This window comes from Salmo salar, chromosome 25 (genome assembly GCF_965601325.2).
Source record: "Salmo salar chromosome 25, fSalSal1, whole genome shotgun sequence".
NCBI lineage: Eukaryota > Metazoa > Chordata > Actinopteri > Salmoniformes > Salmonidae > Salmo > Salmo salar.
The window spans coordinates 33,957,864-33,974,933 of NC_138315.1; the positions used below are offsets into that span (position 1 = coordinate 33,957,864).

Genomic DNA, 17,070 nt, shown 5'->3' on the forward strand with positions numbered 1-17,070 from the left:
ATCTGGATAGTCGAAATACATGTGTTTTACAGAAAAACATATATTTTTTAAAACTTCAATGGAGACTTGCTTTCGCAACTCGAGTACTGAGGTATAATAAGAACTGGAAACGGCGTCCAAGATGTCTGACCATTGTTTTTAAGGTTATCTACTCACAGTCGCATATGCCAATTCATGGACCGTCTATATTCGGATTGTTTCCGGTTTATACAGACCAACATCACATGCGCATTTGCGCTCGAGTGAGCAGCGACGAAGTCATCCAAAAACATGGCTGACATTGGATATGAAATGTTAAGTGTGAGTGATGGGAAAAATGGGGGAAAAAACAGCCTCATCGACAATAATTTTAATAATTCAATGGATGTTTTGTCCACAAAAGTGATGACTAAAGTGTCTTATTAGGAATTTTCTAATCTGACTTCTCTATGTGGCCGTCTATGGAAATACTTTTTTCTGGGCCGGGTGTCAGTTAAACTGCAGTACTGAAGCAAAACTGTAGGAGCAGTCGAAACCGTGCTTCTAGACTGGAACCCTGGCCCCTTGCTCGAGAGAGAGTCGGGGTGATGGGTGAGATGTGTGTGGCAGAGAGGGAGATGGGGAGGGAGAAAGTAGCCAAACCAACTCGCTTGTTAGACAGACTTGTTGCTGCCATAGGTTATCTATCATACCATCTTGTAGTGCCCTTCTTGACTGCATTGTTGTAAAGAAGCTACAGTAGATGTGTTTTGTCCTATATTTTTATTTAATTTATTTTTATTTTTAATCCCAGCCCCCGTCCCTGCAGGAGGCCTTTTGGTAGGCCGTCATTGTAAATAAGAATTTGTTCCTAACTGACTTGCCTAGTTAAATAAAGGTTAAGTAAAACATATAGCCAGCTAAGCTAGCCAGCTAGCTATCTAAAGTAGCAAGGCTAATTGACGCTATTCTGCTGCACTCTACGTCTAAAACAACTCCATTCATCTGAAACAACAGCCTACCTGTTGGTTGATCATTGTAGCTTACTCCTTCGCATTTAACTAACTTAATTCCGTAATTTTTATTCCAGAAATCTCCCACTTCACTTGCTAGACATGGAGCCTCTGACTGTGGTGCCGCTTTGATTGACCGACAATAACAACAAGCTCAGTGTGTGAAATGTGTGTAGGCTACCTGTATGTCTTTTTTATGGGCTGCACTCTTCTCAAAAATAAATACTGTCCCAAGTAATCGAATACTAATATCTGTTTGGATCTTCGAATATTCAAATAATCATACCCATCCCTAGCGTGTAAATGTGTCTTCAAGATGTTCCTTCCATTCCCCTTTATCACAATGCGTCTTTTTCCACTGTGGCTGTCTGCCCTGTGGGGATTAGTGATAGTGTGCTCTGAGTGTTGACAGGGAAGTGATTTCATCTGTAGCCTAGTAAACTGCGAGTCGTAGTGGGAGGACCACACATCATGTCACCGTGTGACTCCAAGTTTATATGATGGTTATTATAGCAATATTTGTACATAAGCATTTCCAGCGACATTTATTGCATAATTAATTTTACAGACACTAAAAGATCCCACCTTGTCTAGCGTATTTTCTTTTGTCGACATTTGGAATGAAGGATATTACAGAAGGATACCTGATGGTGGAGTGAAGTACCGGGGAACCTCTCCCATCTCTTTCTCTTCTCTCTAAGTGGTGTAGTGTAGGTGTATGTTGACCCTATTATCTGAACCAGGGTGACTGTTGTTATCTTAATGAGGAAAGTTTGGATTGGCTAGAGAAGCAAGCAGATCGAACATCAGCTCTTAGAGAAAATCTCTCCCTGGAGCCTTTCCTGGTGGTGCATTACCAATGGTTTTCAGCTCTGCTCTTACACACGTCACACACACACACGCACACACACACACACACACACACACACACACACACACACACACACCACTCCCTTTGCTGGGCAAATGGCTGTCTGTGGCCGCCCCGGGGAGTCATGAGAAATCGATCTATGCTCCGTCATCACAGGCTCTGGAACTATGCCCCTGTGCACCCTGGGTAAGTGTTGTCAGTGTTAATCTCAGCAGGTGAATCCTTCCCCCACCCACCCACCCACCTACCTGTACCCACCGTGAGAGAGGGGGGGGACCTGTGTGTTAGCATTAACCCTATAAATGCAGTACATCTTCTACAAACACACATTTATACAACCTCTCCATAATGTTGTGTTTCAGAGGACAGTGAATGGATTCTAACGGCTAACTTGTTGATCAAAGGCAAGTTACTCAACTCTTCCTGAATACAACTCAGTCTTGCAATCCCTACTCCTTCACTCTCCCTTTGTCTGTGTATTAAAGTAGAGGGTTGCTCCATCACAGTCTGTCACCACCATCGCCTCTGTTATGCTGCCTGGCCTGCCACACTGCTTACCTCTCCAATCCTTTCACATCTACATCAAGTGGGTGGCAGGTAGCCTAGCGGTTAAGCGCATTGGGCCAGTAACTGAAAGGTTGCTTGTTCAGAACCGACTAGGTGAATTATGTGCCCTTGAGTAAGGCACTTAACCCAATTGCTGTTTTAAGTCTGCTAAATGACTAACATGTATTTTTTTTATATATATAAATAGTAAAGTGCCTAGGGAATAGGAGTTAAGGAATAGAAGTTAGGGAATAGGATAGGGACTCCCGAGTGGCACAGTGGTCTAAGACCCTGCATATCAGTGCAAGAGGCAGTACCTGGTTCGAATCCAGGCTGCATCACATCCGGCTGTGATTGGGAGTCCCATAGGGCGGCGCACAATTGGCCCAGCATCGTCTGGGTTTTGACGGGATAAGCAGTCTTTGTAAATAAGAATTTGTTCTTAACTGACTTGCCTAGGTAAATAAAGGTTAAATAAAAAAATAGGAGCTAGGGGTCGGTTTGGAATTTACCCTTACTCCCAACAGTAATGCATTTCTTCCTGTTTTCCCAGAATCCTCCTTTGTGGTGTCGGCGTCGTCGCGGACGCCCAGCGTGACCTTTGGCGACTCGTTTGACCTCCAGTGCCTGGTGAAGCCCCGCCATAACCCTCGTGTGCCTGCCTCTGTCACCTGGCGCTTCATGCCCGCCAGCTCGGGCTCTTCTGGGGAGGTTGGCACAGCAGGCGAGTTCCGAGACCTGGTGACGTTTACCCGCGAGGGCACGCTGCAGTGGGGCGAGCAGCTGCTGGGCCTGGGCACCCGCACCACCGTGGACCGTTCCCATGCCAACACCAACTTCAGGTTGTCTGTGACGCGCGCTGGGCGCAAGGAGGCGGGGACGTATCAGTGCTCTGCCCTCCTGTGGAGGAGGAACTACGACAACACCTGGAGCAAAGTGGCCAACAGGACATCCAACCTGCTGGGGATCAGCGTGTTACAGCCAGGTGGGACACACACACACACACACACCTGGAGCCATGTGGCCAACCAAACACACTTCTAACCTTCTGGGCATCAATTAACACAGAAAACAGGGAGAAACATGCAGAATGACTGCGGTAGGCCTGAGGTCAGGTAATGTTTAGAGGTGAACATATGCTGCAACAGGGGGTTTTCCTCGCTGCCTCCCTGCCCTGCTGTGTTCTGGCTGAGCCGTGTCCTGTATGAGCAGTGTTTGTTCTGCCCATTAGGTCTGTGGTGCCTAGGATCTATGGGCATTAGAAACTCTCTCTCTGCTCTAATTGCTCTCACTCTCTGGTTTACAGACTGTGTGTGTGTAGCGTAGCACTGGGCTAGGGCGGAACCTCCTAATGGAGCAGAGTGGAGTAACGATGGATCGTTAATATCCCCCACTAGTGAGAGTGATTAGAGAGACAACGAAAATGGGTGGGGACTGAGAGAGAACAAAAGAGATGGAAGACAGAGAGCTATGTTCTTGAACTCTTTCCCTCATCAACAATTCACTAACTATACCCCCAGTGGCCTCACACACTGTTGCAATAATAGGCCTTTACACACACACACACTGAACAACACACTGATAATGTTGAGGCAGAGTTTGTGTGTTGAGGAAGTTAATGTCAGTGCTTGTGTGGCTTCCCAGGCTGTTTATGTATTCTCTCTGAGGACACTGAAGTCATTCAGACTTGCACTCTGACCTTGCTGTCACTCTGAGCTGAGGAGTGTTTGTGTTTGTGCACTGCCTCATTATAGTGTGTGCATGCCCTGGGATGCTCTCTGTTTTCACACACACACACACACACACATACCCTTTCACAGTGGAGCACAGAGTACTGTGGTATAGCAGTGTAGGTAGACCTGGGGTGTTTATTTCATGCTGCCTGTGAAGCCAGTAGTGGGTTCCATCACTTTACTATCACTGAGACTGGCTGTGTGGGGTTCTACCACTACTATCACTGAGACTGGCTGTGTGGGGTTCTACCACTACTATCACTGAGACTGGCTGTGTGGGGTTCCATCACTTTACTATCACTGAGACTGGCTGTGTGGGGTTCTACCACTACTATCACTGAGACTGGCTGTGTGGGGTTCCACCACTTTACTATCACTGAGACTGGCTGTGTGGGGTTCTACCACTACTATCACTGAGACTGGCTGTGTGGGGTTCCATCACTACTATCACTGAGACTGGCTGTGTGGGGTTCCATCACTTTACTATCACTGAGACTGGCTGTGTGGGGTTCTACCACTACTATCACTGAGACTGGCTGTGTGGGGTTCTACCACTACTATCACTGAGACTGGCTGTGTGGGGTTCTACCACTACTATCACTGAGACTGGCTGTGTGGGGTTCTACCACTACTATCACTGAGACTGGCTGTGTGGGGTTCTACCACTACTATCACTGAGACTGGCTGTGTGGGGTTCTACCACTACTATCACTGAGACTGGCTGTGTGGGGTTCTACCACTACTATCACTGAGACTGGCTGTGTGGGGTTCTACCACTACTATCACTGAGACTGGCTGTGTGGGGTTCTACCACTACTATCACTGAGACTGGCTGTGTGGGGTTCTACCACTACTATCACTGAGACTGGCTGTGTGGGGTTCTACCACTACTATCACTGAGACTGGCTGTGTGGGGTTCCATCACTACTATCACTGAGACTGGCTGTGTGGGGTAACACCACTACTATCACTGAGAGTGGCTGTGTGGGGTTCCACCACTACTATTACTGAGACTGGCTGTGTGGGGTTCTACCACTACTATCACTGAGACTGGCTGTGTGGGGTTCTACCACTACTATCACTGAGACTGGCTGTGTGGGGTTCCATCACTACTATCACTGAGACTGGCTGTGTGGGGTTCCATCACTACTATCACTGAGACTGGCTGTGTGGGGTTCCACCGCTACTATCACTGAGACTGGCTGTGTGGGGTTCCACCGCTACTATCACTGAGAGTGGCTGTGTGGGGTTCTACCACTACTATCTCTGAGACTGGCTGTGTGGGGTTCTACCACTACTATCACTGAGACTGGCTGTGTGGGGTTCTACCACTACTATCACTGAGACTGGCTGTGTGGGGTTCTACCACTACTATCACTGAGACTGGCTGTGTGGGGTTCCATCACCTTACTATCACTGAGACTGGCTGTGTGGGGTTCTACCACTACTGTCACTGAGACTGGCTGTGTGGGGTTCTACCACTACTATCACTGAGACTGGCTGTGTGGGGTTCTACCACTACTATCACTGAGACTGGCTGTGTGGGGTTCTACCACTACTATCACTGAGACTGGCTGTGTGGGGTTCCACCACTACTATCACTGAGACTGGCTGTGTGGGGTTCCACCACTACTATCACTGAGACTGGCTGTGTGGGGTTCCACCACTACTATCACTGAGACTGGCTGTGTGGGGTTCTACCACTACTATCACTGAGACTGGCTGTGTGGGGTTCCACCACTACTATCACTGAGACTGGCTGTGTGGGGTTCCACCACTACTATCACTGAGACTGGCTGTGTGGGGTTCTACCACTACTATCACTGAGACTGGCTGTGTGGGGTTCTACCACTACTATCACTGAGACTGGCTGTGTGGGGTTCTACCACTACTATCACTGAGACTGGCTGTGTGGGGTTCTACCACTACTATCACTGAGACTGGCTGTGTGGGGTTCTACCACTACTATCACTGAGACTGGCTGTGTGGGGTTCTACCACTACTATCACTGAGACTGGCTGTGTGGGGTTCTACCACTACTATCACTGAGACTGGCTGTGTGGGGTTCTACCACTACTATCACTGAGACTGGCTGTGTGGGGTTCTACCACTACTATCACTGAGACTGGCTGTGTGGGGTTCTACCACTACTATCACTGAGACTGGCTGTGTGGGGTTCTACCACTACTATCACTGAGACTGGCTGTGTGGGGTTCTACCACTACTATCACTGAGACTGGCTGTGTGGGGTTCTACCACTACTATCACTGAGACTGGCTGTGTGGGGTTCTACCACTACTATCACTGAGACTGGCTGTGTGGGGTTCTACCACTACTATCACTGAGACTGGCTGTGTGGGGTTCTACCACTACTATCACTGAGACTGGCTGTGTGGGGTTCTACCACTACTATCACTGAGACTGGCTGTGTGGGGTTCCACCACTACTATCACTGAGACTGGCTGTGTGGGGTTCCATCACTACTATCACTGAGACTGGCTGTGTGGGGTTCCACCACTGCTATCACTGAGACTGGCTGTGTGGGGTTCCACCACTGCTATCACTGAGACTGGCTGTGTGGGGTTCCACCACTACTATCACTGAGACTGGCTGTGTGGGGTTCCACCACTACTATCACTGAGACTGGCTGTGTGGGGTTCCACCACTACTATCACTGAGACTGGCTGTGTGGGGTTCCACCACTACTATCACTGAGACTGGCTGTGTGGGGTTCCACCACTACTATCACTGAGACTGGCTGTGTGGGGTTCTACCACTACTATCACTGAGACTGGCTGTGTGGGGTTCTACCACTACTATCACTGAGACTGGCTGTGTGGGGTTCTACCACTACTATCACTGAGACTGGCTGTGTGGGGTTCTACCACTACTATCACTGAGACTGGCTGTGTGGGGTTCTACCACTACTATCACTGAGACTGGCTGTGTGGGGTTCTACCACTACTATCACTGAGACTGGCTGTGTGGGGTTCTACCACTACTATCACTGAGACTGGCTGTGTGGGGTTCTACCACTACTATCACTGAGACTGGCTGTGTGGGGTTCTACCACTACTATCACTGAGACTGGCTGTGTGGGGTTCTACCACTACTATCACTGAGACTGGCTGTGTGGGGTTCTACCACTACTATCACTGAGACTGGCTGTGTGGGGTTCCATCACTACTATCACTGAGACTGGCTGTGTGGGGTTCCACCACTACTATCACTGAGACTGGCTGTGTGGGGTTCCACCACTACTATCACTGAGAGTGGCTGTGTGGGGTTCTACCACTACTATTACTGAGACTGGCTGTGTGGGGTTCTACCACTACTATCACTGAGACTGGCTGTGTGGGGTTCTACCACTACTATTACTGAGACTGGCTGTGTGGGGTTCTACCACTACTATCACTGAGACTGGCTGTGTGGGGTTCCATCACCTTACTATCACTGAGACTGGCTGTGTGGGGTTCTACCACTACTATCACTGAGACTGGCTGTGAGGGGTTCTACCACTACTATCACTGAGACTGGCTGTGTGGGGTTCTACCACTACTATCACTGAGACTGGGTCACTCACTCACACACACAGCAGCACAGGGACACAGACAGTGTTCTGCTCAACTGGCTGGCTGGCTCTCTGGCCTTAGCCACTCCAGCTGAAGAAACACTCACCAGACCATTCAGGAGTCATTTGGCAATCGACTTATCATCCTGAACGCTTGTTTAGTTTCCCTGATGTGCACTTTACTCTGTTTACCGCTAGTGAAGGGAACCAATGACATGCACACACACACACACACACACACACACACACACACACACACACACACACACACACACATTTTGAGTTCTGTACAGTACAATAGAGAAAACCATGGAGCGCTCTTCTCTGGCTCCGCACCAACTCCATGACGACGTGATAATTTACCTTGGTAAAGCTATCAGTTACCGTGATGATATGATCATTTACCTTGGTAAAGCTATCAGTTACCGTGATGATATGACCATTTACCTTGGTAAAGCTATCAGTTACCGTATTGATATGATCATTTACCTTGGTAAAGCTATCAGTTACCGTGATGATATGACCATTTACCTTGGTAAAGCTATCAGTTACCGTGATGATATGATCATTTACCTTGGTAAAGCTATCAGTTACCGTGATGATATGATCATTTACCTTGGTAAAGCTATCAGTTACCGTGATGATATGATCATTTACCTTGGCAAAGCTATCAGTTACCGTGATGATATGACCATTTACCTTGGTAAAGCTATCAGTTACCGTGATGATATGACCATTTACCTTGGTAAAGCTATCAGTTACCGTGATGATATGATCATTTACCTTGGTAAAGCTATCAGTTACCGTGATGATATGATCATTTACCTTGGTAAAGCTATCAGTTACCGTGATGATATGATCATTTACCTTGGTAAAGCTATCAGTTACCGTGATGATATGATCATTTACCTTGGCAAAGCTATCAGTTACCGTGATGATATGATCATTTACCTTGGTAGAGCTATCAGTTACCGTGATGATATGATCATTTACCTTGGCAAAGCTATCAGATACCGTGATGATATGATCATTTACCTTGGCAAAGCTATCAGTTACCGTGATGATATGATCATTTACCTAGGCAAAGCTATCAGTTACTGTGATGATATGATAATTTACCTTGGCAAAGCTATCAGTTACCGTGATGATATGATCATTTACCTAGGCAAAGCTATCAGTTACTGTGATGATATGATCATTTACCTTGGTAAAGCTATCAGTTACCGTGATGATATGATCATTTACCTTGGTAAATCTATCAGTTACCGTGATGATATGATCATTTACCTTGGCAAAGCTATCAGTTACCGTGATGATATGATCATTTACCTTGGTAAAGCTATCAGTTACCGTGATGATATGATCATTTACCTTGGTAAATCTATCAGTTACCGTGATGATATGATCATTTACCTTGGCAAAGCTATCAGTTACCGTGATGATATGATCATTTACCTTGGTAAAGCTATCAGTTACCGTGATGATATGATCAGTTACTTTGACAATGGCATGAGTTACCATGCCAAAGTGATCAGTTACAATGGGGTGTTTAAAGGGAGTGTTTAATTGGCTGTGAGGTGGACTAATCCAGCTCCCCTATTGGCTCCTCCATATTCCATCCTTTATTTCTATTGTTTCAGTCAAATCCTGTTTTCCTCCTTAACTAGTCCTGACACGCACAGACACATGGACACACATAGACACACTTACACGTCACAGGGCTCCATTTAGAGCTGTGTTTCATCTGCCAGAATTTAGTCCGTCTCTGTTTTCCCCGCTCTGTTTTCCCCTCTCTGTTTTCCCCTCTCTGTTTTCCCCTCTCTGTTTTCCCCTCTCTGTTTTCCCCTCTCTGTTTTCCCCTCTCTGTTTTCCCCTCTCTGTTTTCTCCGCTCTGTTTTCCCCTGTTTTCTCCTCTCTGTTTTCCCCTCTCTGTTTTCCCCTCTCTGTTTTCTCCTCTCTGTTTTCCCCTCTCTGTTTTCCCCTCTCTGTTTTCTCCTCTCTGTTTTCTCCTCTCTGTTTTCCCCTCTCTGTTTTCTCCTCTCTGTTTTCCCCTGTTTTCCCCTCTCTGTTTTCCCCTCTCTGTTTTCTCCTCTCTGTTTTCCCCTCTCTGTTTTCCCCTCTCTGTTTTCCCCTCTCTGTTTTCCCCTGCCCCCCGTTTTCTCCTCTCTGTTTTCCCCTGTTTTCCCCTCTCTGTTTTCCCCTGTTTTCCCCTCTCTGTTTTCTCCTCTCTGTTTTCCCCTGTTTTCTCCTCTCTGTTTTCTCCTCTCTGTTTTCCCCTCTCTGTTTTCCCCTCTCTGTTTTCCCCTCTCTGTTTTCCCCTGTTTTCTCCTCTCTGTTTTCCCCTCTCTGTTGTCCCCTCTCTGTTTTCCCCTGTTTTCCCCTCTCTGTTTTCTCCTCTCTGTTTTCTCCTCTCTGTTTTCCCCTCTCTGTTTTCCCCTCTCTGTTTTCCCCTCTCTGTTTTCCCCTCTCTGTTTTCTCCTCTCTGTTTTCCCCCTCTCTGTTTTCCCCTCTCTGTTTTCTCCTCTCTGTTTTCTCCGCTCTGTTTTCTCCGCTCTGTTTTCTCCTCTCTGTTTTCTCCGCTCTGTTTTCTCCTCTGTTTTCTCCTCTCTGTTTTCCCCTCTCTGTTTTCCCCTCTCTGTTTTCTCCTCTCTGTTTTCCCCTCTCTGTTTTCCCCTCTCTGTTTTCCCCTCTCTGTTTTCCCCTCTCTGTTTTCTCCTCTCTGTTTTCTCCGCTCTGTTTTCTCCTCTCTGTTTTCCCCTCTCTGTTTTCCCCTCTCTGTTTTCCCCTGTTTTCTCCTCTCTGTTTTCTCCTCTCTGTTTTCCCCTCTCTGTTTTCCCCTGTTTTCTCCTCTCTGTTTTCCCCTCTCTGTTTTCCCCTGTTTTCCCCTCTCTGTTTTCCCCTCTCTGTTTTCTCCTCTCTGTTTTCCCCTCTCTGTTTTCCCCTCTTTGTTTTCCCCTCTCTGTTTTCCCCTCTTTGTTTTCCCCTCTCTGTTTTCTCCTCTCTGTTTTCCCCTCTCTGTTTTCCCCTCTTTGTTTTCCCCTCTCTGTTTTCCCCTGTTTTCCCCTCTCTGTTTTCTCCGCTCTGTTTTCTCCGCTCTGTTTTCTCCGCTCTGTTTTCTCCTCTCTGTTTTCTCCTCTCTGTTTTCTCCTCTCTGTTTTCCCCTCTCTGTTTTCCCCTCTCTGTTTTCTCCTCTCTGTTTTCCCCTCTCTGTTTTCCCCTCTCTGTTTTCTCCTCTCTGTTTTCTCCGCTCTGTTTTCCCCTCTCTGTTTTCCCCTCTCTGTTTTCCCCTCTCTGTTTTCCCCTGTTTTCTCCTCTCTGTTTTCTCCTCTCTGTTTTCTCCTCTCTGTTTTCCCCTCTCTGTTTTCCCCTCTCTGTTTTCCCCTGTTTTCTCCTCTCTGTTTTCCCCTCTCTGTTTTCCCCTCTCTGTTTTCCCCTCTCTGTTTTCTCCTCTCTGTTTTCCCCTCTTTGTTTTCTCCTCTCTGTTTTCCCCTCTTTGTTTTCCCCTCTCTGTTTTCTCCTCTCTGTTTTCCCCTCTCTGTTTTCCCCTCTTTGTTTTCCCCTCTCTGTTTTCCCCTGTTTTCCCCTCTCTGTTTTCTCCTCTCTGTTTTCCCCTCTCTGTTTTCCCCTCTCTGTTTTCCCCTGTTTTCTCCTCTCTGTTTTCCTAAATGTTAACCACTCCTGGTTAAATGAGCGGCTGGCATTTGCCATTTCCACTTTCTCTCTCAAAGAAGCAGAAACGAGCGGAGCAGGAGAGCTGGGGTAATGACGTGTGAGAGCATCACACAGCATCTGACCAAATACATTATTAAGAAAGTTTAAATCATGCTTCCAGAAGTGCCTGTACACCGACCCACTGGCCTGCTCAATATGTATGAGCTTCCTCACCATTACCGTGTGTATGTGTGTGTGCATCTCCATCTGCAAATGAGTCTGCATAATGCTACTCATATACATACTCTGCATTCATACATACAGTTTGCAGCTCCCTCCCTGTGATGGGACAGTGCCTCTGGAATATGTGCGGCTCCAGGGCCTTGGACTGGCATAACCCAGCACCATTCTCAGCTCCAGACCCATCTCCCTGCAGAGCCCCAACCTCAGCCCCTGTGGCTGGTGTGCTCTGGTCTTCTTCTCCTGGAACATGAAGAGCTTTGCTGCTGCACGAGGAGGCAGAGTCAGTTCTCTCTTGTTCTTTCTCTGGGAGCTCTGATGCCTTGAACACTTTGACTCAGATTAGCCCCTAGACTAGAGGCTGCATGCAGGAGATTTTCATCAAACACACACTCCTGGATTCTGTCCCTGTGCAAGAGTGTAATTATCTTATGTCGGAACACGCTTCTTTATTAGCATTTACACAGACAGACACACGCATACAGACACACGCACACAGACACAGACACACACACAGGGCTCACGGCACACAATGACAGAAGGAATATTAGATGCGTTTTCTTTTTGTCTCTGTAAAATGTAACACGAGCAAACACATTGTCCTGCACATCACCAGGGAAGCTTCAGTCATAGCACTACACAATCTAATACCAGCTCCTCATAACTCTCCCCCACCACACACACACACACACACACACACACACCATCTCATTATGCTGAATCTCCGTAATGGAGCCGGGGCTCAGATTAATGACGGTTAGGGGAATTGAATAGATTTTCTCATCAGTGCGTGTGTGTGTGAACGAGAGCGCCGTGTGTGTGTCTGTCTGCGTGGTTTGAAGAACGTGATATTAATGTTCTCTGGTTCCTGGGCTGTGCTGGAATAGGAAGGGAGATGATCGAGGGAGAGGGAGCTGTCCTACTTACTGTAGAGAGAGAGAGAGATCTGGGGTGTCCACACCTCCACTCTAGCCTGCATACAGTACAGTATGCTGATCATTACTGGAACTAGTTTACATACAGTGCAGTATGCTGGTCATTACTGGAACTAGTTTACATACAGTGCAGTATGCTGGTCATTACTGGAACTAGTTTACATACAGTGCAGTATGCTGGTCATTACTGGAACTAGTTTACATACAGTACAGTATGCTGGGCATTACTGGAACTAGTTTACATACAGTAGAGTATGCTGGTCATTACTGGAACTAGTTTACATACAGTGCAGTATGCTGGTCATTACTGGAACTAGTTTACATACAGTACAGTATGCTGGTCATTACTGGAACTAGTTTACATACAGTACAGTATGCTGGTCATTACTGGAACTAGTTTACATACAGTGCAGTGTGCTGATCCTTACTGGAACTAGTTTACATACAGTGCAGTATGCTGGTCATTACTGGAACTAGTTTACATACAGTACAGTATGCTGGTCATTACTGGAACTAGTTTACATACAGTACAGTATGCTGGTCATTACTGGAACTAGTTTACATACAGTACAGTATGCTGGTCATTACTGGAACTAGTTTACATACAGTGCAGTATGCTGGTCCTTACTGGAACTAGTTTACATACAGTGCAGTATGCTGATCATTACTGGAACTAGTTTGCATACAGTACAGTATGCTGGTCATTACTGGAACTAGTTTACATACAGTACAGTATGCTGATCCTTACTGGAACTAGTTTACATACAGTACAGTATGCTGGTCATTACTGGAACTAGTTTACATACAGTACAGTATGCTGATCATTACTGGAACTAGTTTACATACAGTACAGTATGCTGGTCATTACTGGAACTAGTTTACATACAGTACAGTATGCTGATCATTACTTGACCAGATCCCTGGTCAAAAGTAGTGCACTGCACTTGAGTCAAAAGAAGGCCACTTTATAGGGAATAAGGAGCCTTTTGCAGACATTTGGGACGCAGGCATACAGTATTTAAGGAAGACCTGGTCTTAGTAGCTGATGGGATGTACATAAAGCTGTGTCTGAAAAGGGTTAGGTTTGCCTCCTGCTCTTTCTTTCTTCTTCGACTCTCCTTTCTTTATCTGGTCTGTCTCTCTCTCTCTCTCATATATATTATAACCACGCACACACCCTTTCTCTCTCATATATATTATAAACTCGAACAAACACACGTGTGCACGCACACGCACACTTTCTCTCTCTTGCGCGCACACACACAGACACACACACAGTAGGTGATAAATTAAGAGCATTTTTCTGAGAAGCTCTGATCTCTCTGTGCCTTCCTCACAGACTGCACCACCACACACACTCCACTGCTCCTGACACTGAAACACAATCTCTACCCCCCCCCCCCCCCCCCCCACACACACACACACACACACACACACACCTCTGTCTTCTCCAAATCTGCAGACCTAATTGAATTTTCTTTATCTCCTTGTCCTTTCCTCTGTATCCACCCCTCACCTCTGTGTAGGGTTATTCTGTCTGCCTCCATCTCTAGCTATGCTCCTTAATCTGGCTGTGTGAATGTGTGTTTGTGCACGCGTTTGTGTTTGTGTGTGTGTGTTGAGGCTGTAATTGAAGTTGTAACTCAGGGGAGTCGCAGCACGGGTGCTCCTCATGTAAATCAGTGTCTAGTACAAGGAGCAGTAGTGTGTGGGACACAGCTTGACAGCACTACCCTACACTATACTGCTCTCCTATATTCTCTCTCTCTCTCACACACACACACACACACACACACACACACACACACACACACACACACACACACTGGCCTATTTATTGCCTTACCTCCTCACGCCATTTGCACACACTGTATATAGACTTTCTTTTTTTTCTATTGTGTTACTGACTGTACGCTTGTTTATTCCATGTGTAACTCTGTGTTGTTGTCTGTGTAGCACTGCTTTGCTTTATCTTGGCCAGATCACAGTTGTAAATGGGAACTTGTTCTCAACTGGCCTACCTGGTTAAATAAAGGTGGCCCTGTGGCAACAATTTTGGACCGCGTTGTGGCCCCCCTAAATGTGTAATATGAAATCATTTTTACATAACTAATTTTTGCTATCGTTCTTTTTTTACATCCGTTATTAGACAGAAAATGCAAATAGATTGTTGAATGATTATGAACATGGTCTTTTGCCTGCTAATGCCTGCAATGCAGTAAAGAAAACGATATGACAACAATAACGTCTAATGTAACTGGCCCCTCTAACAGTACAACTGGCCCCAGCTTGGCCCCCCCAGGTGAAATGGTCTAGAAATGGTCTAGAACCGCCACTGCGTACAGCTCCAGGACAGGATTATGTCGAGGCACAGATCTGGGGAAGGGTACCACATTTTTTTCAGCATTGAAGGTCCCCAAGAACACAGTGGCCTCCATATTTTATTTTTTTTATGGAAGAAGTTTGGAACCACCAAGACTCTTCCTAGAGCTGGCCACCCGGCCGAACTAAGCAATCTGGGGAAAAGGGCCTTGGTCATGGAGGTGACCAAATACCAGATGGTCACACTGACAGAGCTCCAGAGTTCCTCTTTGGAGATGGGAGAAACTTCCGAAGGACAACCATCTCTGCGGCACTCCACCAATCATGCATTTATGGTAGAGTGGCCAGATGGAAGCCACTCCTCAGTAAAAGGCACATGACAGCCCGCTTGGAGTTTGCCAAAAGGCACCTAAAGACTCTCAGACCATGAGAAACAAGATTATCTGGTCTGATGAAACCAAGATTGAACTCTTTGGCCTGAATGCCAAGCGTCACGTCTGGAGGAAACCTGGCACCATCCCTACGGTGAAGTCCTCAACTGGCAGCTTCATTAAATTGTACCCGCAAAACACCAGTTTCAACACCAACAGTGAAGAGGCGACTCCAGGATGCTGGCCTTCTAGGCAGAGTTCCTCTGTCCAGTGTCTATGTTCTGTTGCCCATCTTAATCTTTTCTTTTTATTGGCCAGTCTGAGATATGGCTTTTTCTTTGCAACTCTGCCTAGAAGGCCAGCATCCCAGAGTCATTTTGTGCCTGTAATCGAACCCACAAATGCTGATGCTCCAGATACTCAACCAGTCTAAAGAAGGCCCGTTTTATTGCTTCTTTCATCAGAACAACAGTTTTCAGCTGTTCTAACATAATTGCAAAAGGGTTTTCTAATGATCAATTGGTCTTTTAAAATGATAAACTTGGATTAGCTAACACAACGCACCTTTGGAACACAGGAGTGATGGTTGCTGATAATGGGCCTCTGTACGCCTATGTAGATATTCTGTTCAAAATCAGCCATTTCCAGCTACAATAGTCTTTTAAAACATTAACAATGTCTACACTGTATTTCTGATCAATTTGATGTTATTTTAATGGACAAAAAAGTCATTTTTTCTTATACATAGCGATAGCTCGAGGGAGAGGGGGAGGTCTGCAGTAAGCACTGGCTTCCCTCAACAATATCTACGACCACAGTCCACCACTGATTTAATGGACATAATTTATGTTTACTGGCAGACCCCCTTTCCCTTCACAAACATTTGTGTACACACTCAGGCTTGTAGGCACACACACACATACGCAGCGTGTACACATGCAAGGACGCACACACACGCCTGTCTGGTATGACTTTATTCTCCCATTTCCCTGCCTGCTTCTGATGGGTCATTAAACACTACCCAGAGTTCCCCTGCCATGACCCTCCTCGCCTCTTTCCTCACCTCCCCCCCCTCCCTCCCCTCACTCAACTCTCCCTTTCCCGTTAGGCCAGGCAGAGTCCAGTGATCCATCTCTGAGATAGCAAGCAGGAGGCAGATGAGAAAGGCAGCTGGATATGTGTGTTCACATAAGTACGTGTTTTTGTGTGTGATGCTGCCGTTGGGTGTGTGCAGATCCCCATAATTACCCCAATCGTAATGACATCGGGGGGTGGGGGGGGTTGGTGGTGGGGGGGGTAATCTCCCTTCGACACAAAAGGATCAGAGATACATCGGTATCATTAGCGTAGAAATAAGCTCCCCATTATAGCAGAGGAGCAGCCGCTCCACAGCCAGGGGATAGCCCCAACCCTCATCCCTTCCCGAAGGGAACCCGCTCAGACCTCTCCCCAGAGATAGGGCGCCGGGCCAGGGCTGAGCAGCAGGGAGAAGTGGCCCAGCTGGTGAGCCGTCCTGGGGGATGAGAGTGTGTCTGAGCTCTTGACCCCCTACATCCCTCTGGGACTCAGCCTGTGGCTAGACTAATGCTAACGGAGGAGCGGGCTGGGTTTAAAATGTTAAGCCTCCCTGAGTGGAGACCCAAGAGCCCCCCGCTGGTCCCAAATCCTCCCAGGAGAACTCTCTCCCCATGTTTTTTTTCTTTCTTTTCTTTAGCTTCCCTTCATCCGCTATTTCCCCATGCTCCTTCTTACTTCCTTTCTTTTCTCTTTGCTACTTCTGTCTCCTGTTCTCACTCCTCTCTCTTCACCCTGTGCTGCTTCTCTCTCCTGTTCTCACTCCTCTCTCTTCACCCTGTGCT

The 17,070-nt window shown here is 46.9% G+C and overlaps 1 protein-coding gene across 1 annotated transcript in view; it reads left to right on the plus strand.

The window, feature by feature from the left end:
* LOC106586624 (immunoglobulin superfamily member 3) overlaps positions 1-17,070 on the plus strand; it is a 146,313-nt gene that overhangs the window by 106,304 nt on the left and 22,939 nt on the right. The window contains exon 6 of the mRNA XM_014174111.3: positions 2,942-3,373. Coding sequence (XP_014029586.1) covers positions 2,942-3,373 — 432 coding nt within the window. The remainder of the gene's footprint in view (positions 1-2,941; positions 3,374-17,070) is intronic.